The 15,533-nt window shown below is 51.0% G+C and overlaps 1 protein-coding gene across 1 annotated transcript in view; it reads left to right on the top strand.

Moving 5' to 3' along the window:
- RIMS4 (regulating synaptic membrane exocytosis 4) overlaps window positions 1-14,367 on the top strand; it is a 17,876-nt gene extending 3,509 nt beyond the window's left edge. Inside the window, exons 3-6 of the mRNA XM_008586874.1 lie at window positions 12,514-12,626; window positions 12,922-13,023; window positions 13,615-13,754; window positions 13,923-14,367. Coding sequence (XP_008585096.1) covers window positions 12,514-12,626; window positions 12,922-13,023; window positions 13,615-13,754; window positions 13,923-14,141 — 574 coding nt within the window. The 3' untranslated portion in view covers window positions 14,142-14,367. The remainder of the gene's footprint in view (window positions 1-12,513; window positions 12,627-12,921; window positions 13,024-13,614; window positions 13,755-13,922) is intronic.
- Window positions 14,368-15,533: the final 1,166 nt, after the last annotated feature.

The raw sequence follows: 15,533 nt of genomic DNA, 5'->3' as shown, positions 1-15,533 counted from the left end.
TGAGGGTTGCGATCCCGTTGCCGGTCCCGGTCCGGTAAGGGCGCGGCACTGAGGGTTGCGATCCGTTGCCGGTCACGAAAAAAGACAAAAAAAAAAAAAAAAAAAAAAGCTCTCTGGAGGGCGGGCCCGTGGCTCACTCGGGAGAGTGCGGTGCTGATAACACCAAGGCCACGGGTCTGGATCCTATATAGGGATGGCCGGTTTGCTCACTGGATGAGCGTGGTGCTCACAACACAAAGTCAAGGGTTAAGATCCCCTTACCAGTCATCTTTTAAAAAAAAAAAAGCTCTCTGGAAGAAGATCAACCTACACTAGGGGTTTCTTATCTTTATGGACACGTTTGAGAATTTTGGGAAAGTTTTGGGACTGCTTTCCCCTATTAAATACACGCGCACACCCTACACACTCATTCTCACACACACGGTCATATGAACACACCCTTCTCAGAACTGTAGGGGGTTCCCATATTCCCCTAAAACCCATCTATGGATCTCTGGCAAAGAAACTCTGATCCAAAGAGACTTCCTTACTGTACAGATGACCAGGGCAGTCAGAAAGGTTAAGGAGCTTGCCTGGGATCACACAGCATGCTAATAAGTCTAGAACCCAGGATTCCTGACTCCCAGCTGGGGCTTATTCCACAAACTACATCGCTTCGTGGTCCCAGCCATCCTCTTAGGTTAGGGTTGAGGTTATCATGATCTTTGTTGTGCATATGAAGAGACTGAGACGCTTGGAAAAGTTATGTTTCATGCTTTCTAGTACAGCAGCCACTAGAACCACGTGGCTATTTAAATGTAAATTAATTAAAATTAAATAAGGTTAAATGTTCTGTTCCTCTGTTGCACTAGCCATATTTCAAGTGTTCAACAACAATATGTGGCTAGTAGCAGCCGGAAATAGAACATTTCCACCATCACAGAAGGTTCTACTGGACAGCACAGGCTAAGTGGCTCGTGCGGGGCAGACACCCTGCCAGCACGGGGCTGGCCGGGGGCTCGGCCTCCACCTTCTGCTCCCCTTCATTTTTGGCCCTGCTTCTCAGCTGGGGGCTCCTGCTGGCTGAAAGCCTTCCCCACCCCCAGCGCCTCCTAAACTGGGCGTCTCCAACCTTCTGCTCCCCTTCATTTTTGGCCCTGCTTCTCAGCTGGGGGCTCCTGCTGGCTGAAAGACTTCCCCACCCCCAGCGCCTCCTAAACTGGGCGTCTCCGGCCCGTGAATGGCCTTGCCTTGGCAGATACTGCTGGTCCACCCACCTCCTAGCGAGACTTTCCGGTGGGCGAGAAGAGGAGGAAGACAGGTGGAAGGGAGAGGAGGAAGAGGAAGAGGAGGAAGAGAGCCAGTGCCTTCTAACCTGAAACCTGTAGGAAGATATTCCAGACATCTGGGGAGCAGTGGGTCGCTGCTGACATACATGAGCTCAGGGATCAGGAGGTCCAGGTCCTGATCTGGCTCTGCCACTGACCCCCTGGATGTCTTGGGCATAGCTGTGGGCCTCTCTAAGCTTTGGGGAGGCCAGTAAACATCTTCTTGGCCTCACAGGCAGGTCAGGAGGACAAGATCACAGGGAGGGCAGCGTAGTTCAGTGAGCAGTGGCGAGGGACCCAAGCTCTCATTCCTATTTTGCAGAAGAGGAGGTGAAGGCTCAGAGAGGTCATGTGACTTGTCCAAGGGGCACATCAGAGGAGGGTGTTGTGAGGAGGGAATGAGGTGATGCCACACATGACAGGTGCTTGGAAGGTGGCTCTTGTTGTCGTTTGCCATAACGTACTTTAAGGGACAAGAGTCTAATTACATCACAGACAGGTTCAAAGCTGGGACTCGGGAGTCAGACAAGCCTGGTCTGTGGCTCATTTCTGCTTCTTAGTAGCCCTGTGGCTTTGGGGAAGTTGCTTCACCTCTCTGAGCCCAGTTTCTTGATCTATAGAAAGGGGACGGTAATAGTACAGATCACTAGTAGAGTTATTGTGAGGAATTAATGAGTTCATTCATGTAAAAGAACTTAGAACAGTGACTGGCACATAGTGAGCACCATAATTATTAGCTATTATTATTGTTAGTTGTTAAGTGGGCCACCACTAGGTGAGTATTTTGCTGCTTGTGGTCATTGCATTCTAACAGATACAGTGAGCCACCCCAAATGCAGTTGTCTTAGCACAGAGTCAGCACTGAATAAATGTTGTTTGTAATGATTATGGTTATTAAAAGGTTTGGGGTGCATGTTTTGAGCCCAATTGAGGAAGGAGCAGGTGGGTTGGAGGGTGCCAGCAGCAGGGACACTCTTGCCCTCCTGAGAGGCGCCAAGTCTTGGTGGAGCTCAGCCAGGTGTTGCCACCTGCCCAACACCTGAGTGAGGAAGGGACGTGGAAGGTGGGAACATCGAGCTGCGGTCAGCCTCCTCCTTGTTCTGTAAGTATTTTAGGCACTGGTTGGACACAGATGCCAGGCTCTTAAATGGGAAGGGGTGTGACTGTCCTCCCCCTCTCCCCACCCCCTGGGCTTCTGCCAGCCCAGCTGAGGCACACATGGAACCAGCCATGCTTGAGCAGCCCCCGCAAGGCTGCAGCCCCTGGTGCTGCCGGGTTTGAGTGTGCACTGGATCACCGGATATGTGTGTTCCTGCAAGTGGGCACAGGGGTGCTCGCACATGGATGTGCATTTCAGCAAATGTGCCAGGCAATTGGGCTGGGCACCTTGGAGACCCTGTCCTCCACAGACTTCCATTGTAGGGCACGGAGTAAGCAACTAACGATGTGGTAAGAGCTGCAAAGGACAGTGTTAAGTACGGCAAATCATAACTAAAGCCAAAATGTTTCATTATTTTAGTTATTATTTTAGTTATACTAAGTTTCCATTTTTATTGTCAGAGCTAGGGCTCAGACCCTTCAAACCCATTGTACAGACTGGGTCCCCAGACCCCTCACACGCAGGTCCATGCTAGGTAATTGGGAAAGATTCCGGGAGCTGTTGGCAGACGACACTAGCTCAGTCCTTAGCTTCCTCAGCAGCAGCAGCTTACAGGTCCGGCAGAGGGTCCGGGGGGCACTAGCAGCAGCAGCAGCCTGTAGCAGCAGTTGTGGCCTCCCCATTCCCCCTCCCTCACCCCGGAGCATCCCGGGGGTGGGAGGCACCGTGGATCAGAGCCGCTCATCCTTATACTTAAGTCCATAACCCAGGACACCTGGGTGAACATGTGCAATTACACTAGACGATAACCAAGGAACACCTGAGCGCATATGCCTATTTACATCAAATGCTCGGCACGGTTCTGAACGTCTTAGGGGCCCTGACCATTTTCCTATATTTTTCCAGCAGACAGGTATAGAAAATTTTGGAACTGCTGTGTTCCCACAGAGGTGTCAGGGATGGGGAAGGAGTGTATATGGGTTGGGCCACTCTGTCAGTGAAGATGGCTTGGGCTCCAGGTTGCATAATACCGGTGAGCTGTTGCCATTCAAAGTGTGGTCCACAGTCTAGCAGCATGGGCATCCCCTGGGAGCTTGTTAGACATGCAGAATCTCAGGCTCCACCTGAGACCCACTGAATCAGGATCTATAGTTTAACAAGATCCCCAGGTGGTTTGTATGCATGTTAAGGTCGAGAAGCCCTGGCTTAATGGTAATGGTCATAGCTAACCCTCGTAGAGACTTAGGCACTGCACTAAGTGTATTGACTCATTTAATTTTCACGACAGCTTGATGATGATGGGGCTGTTAATATCCCCATTTTACAGATGAGGAAATGGAAGCCCAGAGAGGGAAAGTAACTTGCCCAAGGTTACACAGCCAGTAAGTGGCCGAGCTGGGATTCAGATCCAGGCATTTGGAGTCTGCCCTTAATGATTGCACTCAACTCTTTCTCTCATTTCATGGTTAAATCTATCAGGATTTCCAGATGTAGAGGCTTCCAGGATAGTTTGGAGGTTTGATGATGCCATCAGCGACCCAAAATTCCTCCATCTTTCCCCTCCACAGGCCTCAGCATGTTGGACCAGTCATGGTTTATCCCCTGGTGCTAGGAAAGAGCTTTCTTTTCCTGAGCTTCTTTCTACCTTATCAAAAATTGGGGTTCCATATGTTAAGGAGGGAGGGGCAACCAGCCACACTCCCACCACCGCCAGAGTAGGCCCACCTCAGCCAGGCAAAGGGCAGGGGATAGAGTTCAAGCCCATTGAGAAAGGGCCATGAGAACAGTACCTCCTCAGACATACCCAGCCCCAGTCCTGAGACACACCCTGCTGTCTGCCTTAGTTTGGGTTTTCCTAGAACCAGACCTGAGACATGGATTCGAGTGCAAGTGGCTTGCTTGGGGTGATTCTGGAAAGTAATGGCAGAGGAGCATGTGAGAGAGACAGGGGATGCGTTCAATAAAGCATGCTTTAAGAAGCCAGCTATGGCTGCCCCTGTGGGCAACCAGAGCTTGATGCTGACAGAGAACTCTGGCAGCTGGCATGGAACATGTGCCAGAGGGTTGCCCCCCACAGGGCGAGGGAGCTGAGGTGTTTATACTCCAGCTCATATGAGTTACTAACTGATGGCTGCTCCCTGTTGACTCTCTGGCTCTTCGTGTGGCAAAATGGGCTCTGGAGGACAGAGAGGTTCTTCGGAGGCCAGAGAAACTTATGCAGGAATGCAGATGCTGGCAGTTAGAAGTCTGCTCACAGGAGCACCCATGTCGTAGGGGCAGGGAGATGGGCCAGCAGAGGCTGCTACACTGAGTGTATAGCACTGTCTCCCAGCTGCCCAAACCAGAAACCTGGGGAGCTCCTGGAACAGCTCCCCCTTCTCACACTCCATATCCAACCTGTAATTGGCTCTACCCTCTCACTCTTAATTCTCTGCCCTCTTGCTCTTAATTATCTCTTGATAGTTTCTCCCCATGTCATCCCCTGGTCAAAGCCACTCATCACTCTTGCCTAGACACCTGCAGGTCTCCTTTTTGGTCTGAACTCTGTCATAGTCTGTCACTCAGCACTTATTACCTCTGACCTCTCCCAGCCTCTCCTGATCCCCAGCCATGCCCCCGCCCACCCTGAACCTTGCATACATCCCTCTTTCTCCATCCATTGCTTCCTCTATAACTGGCACTCCCTTTTCTACCCCTGCTCCTTCTTCACCCTCTGACTCAGTCCTCCTCCAGATCTCGGCTAAGAACTGGCACATATGCTTTATCTCATGTGCCAACTCCAGTTAGTTGATAGTGGCTCCCTGGAGTGCTGTGTTGAGAAGGATCTTGGAGCCGAGTCCAGGCTTGGCAGGAGAGCTGAGGTTGATTAGCAATGTCTGCCCTGGGCGTGGGCAGCAGAAGTGGAAGGATGCGGGTCATTCCTCTGGCTGCATTCCTCTCCCACCACAGCACCCTCCACTGTCCTAATTGTCCTATGTCTGTCTGTCTGTCCCACTAGACACTGAGTTCAGTGCCTGCTCAGCTGGCCCACAGTTGGTGCAGAAGCAGGCACACGTTCTATTCCTTCTCACACAAAATCCTGCATCACACAAAATCCAGGGCCTTAGCATCCTTTCTGTCAACTCGGAAGCTCTCACAGCTGGTTCCCAGCACCCCACCTGCTCTTTCCCTCTGCCTTTCATTGTGCTGAGGTGTCTGGGTCATGAGCATCCAGGTCTCTGGGTGTCTGAGTCACTGTGCCCACAGCCAGGGAAAGCAGAGTGTAAGCCAGTGGTGGGGCCACTGCATCCCAGGCCCAGGGTCACATTCCTGCCAGAGCAGTTTCCTTAATCACCAAAGGCTCAAGAGGCCAGGGTGGGTGGTCAGAACCCTCTTCCCACCTCTGCTATTTAGCAGAGTCATCGTGTCTAAAGGACAAAGTGGGATTTGATGTGGCCATGGCTAGGAGACAGGGATTTGTTTTGTTTTGTCTTGTAAGTGTTAGTATTTATTGAGCATTTGACTGTGCCAGACTCTGTTCTAAGGAGTTTACCATATTTAATACTTACAGCAACACTGAGGATTATTCTATTATTTATTCCTGTTTTACTGAAAAGGATACCAAGGTTCTGAGGGGTGAAGAATGTGTCTCCATGACTAATGAGTGGTAGAGTGAAGATTCAAGTCCAGGCCTGCCTGACCGCAAAGCTTGGACTGCAAATCCCTCTGCTCTGCTCTGGGCAGGGCCAAGGTGCTCTCCCAGGGCACATGGAGTCAGTGTTGTGTAGTGGTTAAGAGGCGAACTCTGCAGCCAGACTCTCAGTGTTCAAATCCCAGGCCTGCCACATCTTAGCAGAGTGAACTTGTTTGGGTTACTGAACAGTCCTATGTCTCAATTTCCCCTTCCGTACAATGGATATTAATAATAAGCACCTAGCTTCTATAGAGTGGTTAAGAGGGTTGAGTTAACATTGATAATTTAGTACTGTCAGTGCTTGGCTCATGACAAGTTTTTTTTTTTTTTTTTAAAGATGACTGGTAAGGGGATCTCAACCCTTGACTTGGTGTTGTCAGCACCACGCTCTCCCAAGTGAGCTAACCGGCCATCCCTATATAGGGATCCGAACCCGTGGCCTTGGTTTTATCAGCACCACACTCTTCCAAGTGAGGCACCGGCCATCCCTATATAGGGATCTGAACCCGTGGCCTTGGTTTTATCAGCACCACACTCTTCCAAGTGAGGCACGGGCCGGCCCGTGACAAGATTTTGATAAATAAAAAATAAATCCCTGGCTTCATGCCCATGAGCCACACTCTCATGGAGGGGGACGGGTTTGGAAATGTCTTAGAAGCTGGAGTCAGGATGTGTGATACCTTGTATCCTGGCATACGGGCAATTCTGTTTTGAAAACAAGAATCTGCTCCAATATTATTGAAGTATTAGGGAACAATCTGAGCATAACATGGATTTCACGTTTGCTCAGTCAGGCACAATTTCATCCACAAGAAATACTAGGCAAATCCAGAAAACTGCACCGCTTAGAAAAAACACGGAATGCACACACCCCACACACCTACTGTGCCCTCGGTTCACTGCATGTCATGAGCCACCCCCTCCCACTGGGTGGCACAGCTTCCCATCTGATTTCAGACAGACCCCCCCCTTACCACTTCACAGAACCTCACAAGCTGGAGCCTCTGACACCCACTTCCACGGGCAACTTCAGGTGGTTTTCAAGGTAAAGTGCCGTTTTCATAAAGATGCTACTGTTTTTACTACATTCCCGTCTTTCTTTTTCCTTTTGATGTGACACTGGCCACATTTCCCCCATAAGCTCTATGATTTTTCTTGCAGGGTTTTGCACCGCACAGTAATTTTTAGAACTGCGTATTTTGTGTTACAGCAGAAGTGACTGTGTCATAGGCTCGGCAAGTCTGTAGGGAGGTGGAAGATTGGCAGCTGGATGAACGTTGGGAGCGGGTGGTGAATGGATGGACAGGGAGCCCATAAACTACTAAAACCTTTCAGAACCACATAACCCGTGGTTACCACGAAGGCTGTGCAACCTTTTAGCTTCTGACGCTGCTGAGACGGGTGATCCATCTGGAAAAGAGAATGGAGTTAAACCCCTGAATAACCCAATTACTTCTTTAACCACCAAGAACACAGAAAATCCAGGGGCCAAGGCAAGCTCAAAGGTTAATAATAAAGGACAAATGGGTTTCAGCTCCACAAACAAAACTAACAGGATTTGAAACGCAGGAAATCACATTTTGCCATTAACTCAAAATAAAAAACCAGCGGAACATGGGCTGTAATCCTGTTTCAGGCGTCTGCCTCTGCCCACCTGGCACATGCCCTGGGGGGGAACAGGCTGCTGCTGTCCCCCCTCCTACCCTCCAGATGGCCTGGGCTTGGTCTCAGGCATCCAGGTGCTGCACTTCCTGACAGATCTGGAATCAGAAACACCATGAAAACGAGGAGGGCGGGGAGGCTCTCCCAGGCTGGGCAGCAGGACCAGCAGGCCACAGTATCCCATTCCTTTATTTATCCAGCAGGTACTCCGTGCTAAGCACCCTGCCTGCGTCATCTCACTGACTCTCCACAGCAACTCAGAAGGGAATACTGGGTATTCCCTTTTTATACACAAGGAAACTATGGCTCAGAGAGGTTAAAAAACTTGCCACAGGTTGCATAGCAGTGGAATCCAAGGTTTATATTATGCCAAGGTTCAGTCTTACCCACTGTCTCTTATTTTTCCAGTTTAAGACCAAGCTGTAGGGTTTGGCAGTGAACATTTATTGAGTTCCTGTTGCATACAAGGACTGGTCTAAGTAGTAGCAAATATGATACTTAGTAATTCAACAAGCTCTTTCATACCTCTTTGCTAATGGATCCTGTGAACTGAGATTTTTGAAACATTTTAAAATGTTTCTAAATTAAAGGCCTGAGCTATCTCTGGGAGGGTCACCCTGTGGGTAAGACAGACACACCTCCTGACCATATTGCACAGGTTTGTTTACACCAGCATCACCCAAACATGTGAGTGATGTGTTGTACTATGACATCACGTCACTAGGCAACAGGAATTTTCAGCTCCATTATAATCTTATGGGACTGCCATCGCATACACAGTCCATTGTCGACCAATAGTACAGGGGCTGACCAGTTAGCTCACTTAGTCAGAGCATAGTGCTGATAACACCACAGCCAAGGATTCAGATCCCCTTACCAGCCAGCTGTCAATAATAATAATAATAATAATAATATAATTAAATAAAACTAGCACAGCACAGGCACCAGCTAACTAAACGGCCACATGCTGTCCATGCAGTAGTGTGATCTGGCTTGCCAATAAGAACGTGGACTGAAGTGCAGAGACAATAACAACTTGTTAGGGATTGCACAGCAGGCAGACGGCTGGTGAGGAGTAGAGCTGGGTCTGATTCTGTAGCCTCTACCTTCTTTACTACTCCAGGGAAGACCCGTAGGTGGAGTGGGGTCTCTGATGCAGCTGCACCTCTGGCCAGCAGGAACCTGTCACCACTTTATGCCTCCTTCCTCTAGGCCATGGAGGATGTGATAATCCATTTGGGTTTCTGGGGCGTCAGCCTGGCTCCTTGGCAGCCAGCGAAGCACCCTGGGATGGGAAATCGGGCAGCCGCCCAGATATTATAAACAATTACTGCTAATTACCAGGCCTGCCAGTTCCCTATTGTCTGCTCACAATCCCACCAGGAACTGAGGAGCAGACAATGATGATGCTGGAGGAAACTTTCAATTCAGGCTGCGGAAGGCCTCGATCTGCCTGGGAGGCTGGGCTCCTTCCCTGCCTTGGGACCCATGAAGCCACTGTTTCACAGGCTTTTGGAGCCCCAACTCTCCTTATAAAATGAAACCTGGACCCCCCCAGATGACCGGGAGGGTGGGATGGAAAAGAGACCCAGGGACGTGGAGGAAAGTCCATGCTCCCGGCTGTGAGAGTGTCTAGGTTTTAGCCTCAGTGCTATTAATTAAGGATCTTTGATTTTGCGAGAATAGTGTGAACATTTCAATCCCCAGACATTTAAGGGACTATTTTTTCCATACTTTCTCTTTAAAAAAAAAAGCACTGATGCATAATGTTTAATAGACTCCAAAGCCCGACTGCCTGTCTGCCTCTGTCTTGGTTTGGCTTCTTCCAGAAGCAGACCCTGACTCAGAGATTCAAATGGACATGGGTGATTTGGCAGGTGGTCCCAGGAATCACCAATGTGGGAGCAGCAAGGAATGAGACAGGAAGGGGTAGTTTGTAAAGGATCTGTTATCAAGCCTGTTACCACTGTGGGCAGTGGGATCTCTGGGGGACCGTGCTGGACTATGGCCAAGTTATCCCAACTGCAGACCACTCCCAGTTTGTCACTGGCTTCAGGGGTGTTGACCCTCAGGCATGTCCAGACTGTTCTGCACATAGGCTGAATGTGCTCTCACAGCCAGAAAATCAGCCCTCAGACCGAGTGGCAGGTGTGAGAGTATGCAGCCTCATTTGAGAGGGTGGGGCAGGGCCACACACTACCTGTATGACTCTCTAGCTCATCTGTAAAGTGGACCTGATAATAGTATTGACCTCAGAGGGTTGTTGTAACACTAAAGTGAATTAACAAGTGTAGAGCACTTAGACCATTGCCTGGCACACAGTAAGCACCATAGGTAGTGCTGGGTTAGAGAACATCCTCCTATAACTATTCATTGAGTGAATGGGCGAATCTTTTGCCAACTGTGAGCTTTTGTGAATTAACAATTAGGCATGATGGCAATCAGAAAGATTTGGTTCAACCAGCAGGGAGCATGTCTAGACTGTGAAGGGCTGGGAGGGGCTGGAGCTAGAAGGGAGGAGAATTATTGAACTGTTACCTCTGAAGAACTTGGGAAAAGGTAGATTAGCAGAGTGGAAGTGGAAAGGGACACCCGTGCAGGTGGGGGGAGGTGGATAGGGACCAGAAAGCCCACCTCCTGCGGAAGCTCCTCCTGCACCTGCAAGGCTGAGGTTCCAGCATACTCTCTAAGCAGAGAGCTTTGGGGGCAGAGGGAGGGGGCTCAGGGCAGTGAACAAAACAGCGCAGTGCCCTCAAGATCAGCGCAGTTCTCCCTCCTGCTCAAAGACCTCCCTGGCTGCTTCTGTGAAACCTGGCACACAGTAAGTGCTTATTTAAAGTTAACTATTGTTCTTAGAACATGCTCTGATGGAAAGTTGGGATTGATTTTGGAAGTATTGTGTTCAGGTATAGTCAGTCATGCACCGCATAATGAAGTTTTGGTCAACAATGGACTGTGTATGCGATGGCAGTCCCATAAGATTATAATGGAGCTGAAAATTCCTGTTACCTAGTGACATAATGTCATAGTACAACCCATCACTCACATGTTTGGGTGATACTGGTGTAAACAAACCTGTGCAGTATGGTCAGGAGGTGTGTCTGTCTTATCCACAGGGTGACCCTCCCAGAGGTAGCTCAGACCTTTAATTTAGAAAGCCAAGCATTTGACAGAGTAGGTCTGACCCCAAGTGAAAGGGTTCTTGTCTACTTTAGAATTCTTACATGTTTACATGATTCCCACCCATCCCCATAGCAAGATAATATTTATTAACAGTTAGCTAACACTCACTGATTGCTTGCTGAGTGCCAGGCACAATCCCTACCTGTGATTTAATTTTCATAACTTTGTGGGGTGGTATTAGTCTAATCCCCATTTAGAAGAAGAGGAAAATGAGGCACAGAGAGACTCAATAACATGATTAGAGAGCCCACGCTCATGCAACCAGTGGTTGGTGTAGGTAATAGGAAAATTCATTGCTGTTCCCTTTCATGACACACTTCCCCATAGTGACAAAATCACCTAGCTGCATTTCTCAGGATGTGTCCCAGTTATTAAGTGATGCATGACTGTACTGGCTCTGCCATTGTGAGCCTGTGGCTTTAGGTCAAGGATGGACCTCAGCTTCCTCATCTGAATAATGGTGATAAAGGTAAAAACCAGCCTCCTGTGGTTGTGGTGAGGATCAGATGAGAGAATGGGTTGTAAGTGCCTTGTTCCCTAAGATAGCAGGGGTGCCATCAGCCACGGTACTTGGCGCCTCATCTCACTTAATGTTCACAACAGACCTAGCAGGTGGGTGCATGTTACTCCCACTTTAGGGACAGGAGAGGAATGCTTAGAGAGGTGAAGGGAGGGGGAAAACTAACTTAATCTGGTGTAAGCAAAATAATAATAATTATTGTTATTGACTTCTGTAATCAAAAGAAGATGAAATAACTTGCTTCAGGCAGAGCTTGATCCAGGAGCTCAGGCAGTGCCACCAGTCTGATGGCTTCATTCTTGGGCTCCAGGCCCCAGGCCCAAGTCTGCTGGAAAAAGACAGCTTCTCACTCCCCACTGTTCAAACAAAGTGTCCAGACTGGATTCTCGTTGGCTGAGTTGGGCCACGTACCTGTCAGTGTCTTAGCCAATCACTGGCTGAGGGGAAGGAATGCCCTGATTGGCCAGGCTGAGCTGCAGGCCTGGCCTCTGAAGTTGGCTCTGCCCTACCCCACAGGGATCATGTACCATGGGGAGGGGGCTCCCCAAAGGAAATTTGAGGTCTCCTCAACAGAAGGAGGGGAAGTGGACATTGGGTAGCCAAGCAGCAGCAGCAAGTGCATACCTCAGAGTCCAAAGCTGCTGGCGCAGTGCTTCTCAGACTTTCCCGTGCAAGTGGACCATCTGGGGCTCATGCTCATGGTAAGATGCAGATTCTGACTCAGCAGCCAGGGGGTGGAGTGGAGTGCAGTTGTGTTTCCAGTTAGCTCCCAAGCGATGCAGCTGTTGCTGGTCTCTGGACTGCACTTTGAGTATCAAAGCACTAAAGCCACATGAACCAGGCACTTGATGAACTACATACTGTGATTCTTACAACCACCCCAAGGTGTAAGTATCAACATATCCATTTCATGTAGGTGAAACATAAGGCCTAGCAAGGCAAGGTAGGGTGATAGATGTGGACACAAGATTGCTGCGGAATGAGGGACGTTCTGGAGCTTGACTGCCTGAGTCATCAGAATACTCAGTCCGCCCTGGGAATTTTTTTTTTGTCTCTTTTCTTCTTGCAGCCTTAACTATGGGGGAGTTTGCCTGGCATCAGATGCCCAGTTCAGTGACTTCCTGGGCAGCATGGGGCCAGCGCAGTTTGTGGGCCGCCAGACCCTGGCCACCACACCCATGGGTAAGTGCCCCAAGGCCTGTTCCCAATGGACAGGGGCGGGGGTCCCACTGGAAGCCCTGCGTCTCTCCCTCCTTCCCCTCTGCCTGTTGACTATGTTCTTTATGCACCCATCCTGGATCCTGGTCCACATTGCCCAGCTCTCAGCAGAGCCCAGGCACTTGGTATGGAAGTTGGTTCTGGTCTTGTTTTGGGCTGGGAGCAGGGGAAGGGAATTTTATTCCTAAGCAGAGAGAGCTGAGTCCTTGCTTGAGCTTCTGAGTCATTTCCCAGTCTCATCGCTTGGGGCCTCTTGCAGGGGATGTGGAGATTGGCTTGCAGGAGCGGAATGGTCAGCTGGAAGTGGACATCATCCAGGCTCGGGGACTGACAGCCAAGCCAGGCTCCAAGACACTGCCAGGTGTGGGGGCTGCCTCCCCTCTGCAAGGTGGGGGTGGAAGTCAGAATCTAGGGGTATCTGCAGTTTAGAAGAGAGAAAATTGGGCTAACTCGGTGGGGGGGGACCCACTGTCCCAACTCTATTGTCTGACATGGAAGTGGTGGCTTAGGGTTTATTTTGGAGACCCCGTTGAGATTGTTGACATTGTTGGACTCCCCCAGTAGACTGAGCTCCTGGAGGGCAGAGAGCATCCTTCCTATTTCTCATTATACCCAGTGCCGAGGAGGGTACTTGCACACACGGGGTGCTCAGCGAGCACTTGCTGAGGGAGTGGGTCAGTGAGTGAATGTATAAGCCAGGGAAGGGGTGGGCGAGTCATGGGCTGAGAGAGAACAGGTGAGTACAGAGTGAGCCAAGGCGGGGGAAGTGGCCGGGACCACCAGGGAGGTAGAGTAGGCCCCCCTACCCACCTTGCCCATGCTGCCTCCTCCACAGACCCCCCCAGATGGCCCCCATCCCCAGCAGTGGGTGGACAGCTTCCCTCTGTTGTACACTTTGCCCACCGTTTGAGGGGCCAGACTAGAATTAACCTCTGCTGGCCTCTGTCCCCAGCGGCCTACATCAAGGCCTACCTGCTAGAGAATGGTGTCTGCATTGCCAAGAAAAAGACCAAAGTTGCTCGCAAGTCACTGGACCCGCTGTATAACCAGGTGCTGCTGTTTCCTGAGAGCCCCCAGGGCAAAGTCCTGCAGGTGAGGGGCACTGGGGCACATGCGTGTGGTGGTCAGACTTGAGCAATTTTAAGGAGGTGGAAACCACAGGACTCAGATGAATTGGGCATGGGGGTGATTCCACGTACTGGTTGTGGGCCTCTGAGTGGCATTGGCAGGATTTGAACCACTGTGTCTCTTGCCCAACAGGTGATCGTGTGGGGCAACTACGGGCGGATGGAGCGGAAGCAGTTCATGGGTGTGGCCCGCGTGCTGCTGGAGGAGCTGGACTTGACCACCCTGGCTGTGGGCTGGTACAAGCTCTTCCCCACCTCCTCCATGGTGGACCCAGCCACGGGCCCCCTGCTCCGGCAGGCATCCCAGTTGTCCCTCGAGAGCACCGTGGGGCCCTGTGGCGAGCGATCTTAGTGGTGGGGATGGGGAGGGGCTCCCCAAGATGGCCTGGAGACTGCCCAGCCCTGACCTGGGACCCCAGGCCCAGGGGCACATTGAACAGAGGAGGACGGGGCTCTCCCCCCATAGTGGGGTAGCAGAATGGGGAGACCTGCCCCCCTTGGGCCCCTCCTCACCCCTTCTTTGCCTTTTACCCCCGAGACTTTCCCTCTCCCAATGGGATTGGCTGCACTTTTGACTTGGCCGGTTCTTGACCTGGTGGATGTGGCTGCATTCCGGAGAAAGGAAAGACTGGGGTGGCAGAGCAACCACTCTCCTGCCCCAAACACTGTCCATCCTCTCCCCCTTTTTGCCTCCTCGGAAGCTTGCTGCCCGGAGCCAAATCCAGAACCCAGCGGCCATCTCCATGGTGCCAATTACCAGCAAGTGTCTTTCCTGCGGCACCGGGTTCAGGCAGCTACTCCTGCCCCAGAGCTGACGGGGCAGTTTGCAAGGATCCGGAGCCAGCTCCCAGGGGCCCAGAGCCCCCCCACTTGAAGAGGAGCTCAGGCCTCCCTCTGCCTGCCCGTGGAAGGAGCTTTGCCGCAGCCTGTCTGAGTCCATCTGTCTGTCCCCTCCTGCCTGCCCTTCTTCTGATGGCTCTAGGAATTGGGGTCCAACAGAGACCAAAGGAAAGAAGGAGGTACCCGGGGCCTGACACAGACCCCCAGGGTGCCTCATTCCAAGGGATTGCAGCAGGCTAGTTTGAGAACTGTTGGTAGACTGAAAAGAATGCTGTCATCTATGTTTTGGCAGAGGAGTTGTGGGACCCTGAGTTTCCAGAACCCCAAGCTGAGAGAGCTCACTGTCTCTGCATTTGGGGGATGTTGGATTGGAGGGGGAGGCTAAGGAAAGCTAAAATTAGGATTGGTAGTGCCAAGGTAAGGGTTTCCCATATAGGAGAACCCCTCCTTTTTGGATGAGGTCAAAAGTCATCTTGTCTACCCCTCTGCCTCCAGGCCAGGGGTCTGGGGAGGCAATAGAGCCCCCCAATTTTAGTCTTTTTGAACAAATTATCCTGTACTAAGGGCAGAACCCACTGCCCAGGCCTCAGTTATCTTGGCTCAAGGAAAGATGGTGGTAGGAGAGAAACAGAAGAGGTACAAGTGTAAGACTTGGGAGATTCCTTCTTAAGCAGGCCTGGGTAGCTGCCTTCCCAGCCCCGGCCTTCCCTGGGGCCTGCGGTAGCCCTTTTGCATGCGAGGCTGGCCCCTCTTTCTAGAAGCACATTTCTGCCACCTCCCCTGGGAGGCACCCAGCAGCCTACCACTCCTCTTTACCTAGTCCCTGCTGTGTAGGGCGTAGTCCAGGTTAGCTGGGTAGAGTTAGTGTTCCAAGCCCTGGGGCCTGTTCTTAGCTCATATATAG

This window comes from Galeopterus variegatus, unplaced genomic scaffold, assembly GCF_000696425.1.
Source record: "Galeopterus variegatus unplaced genomic scaffold, G_variegatus-3.0.2 Scaffold4162, whole genome shotgun sequence".
Lineage (NCBI taxonomy): Eukaryota > Metazoa > Chordata > Mammalia > Dermoptera > Cynocephalidae > Galeopterus > Galeopterus variegatus.
The sequence above is the reverse complement of the archived record's forward strand: the minus strand, read 5'-3'. Positions and strand labels throughout refer to the sequence as shown.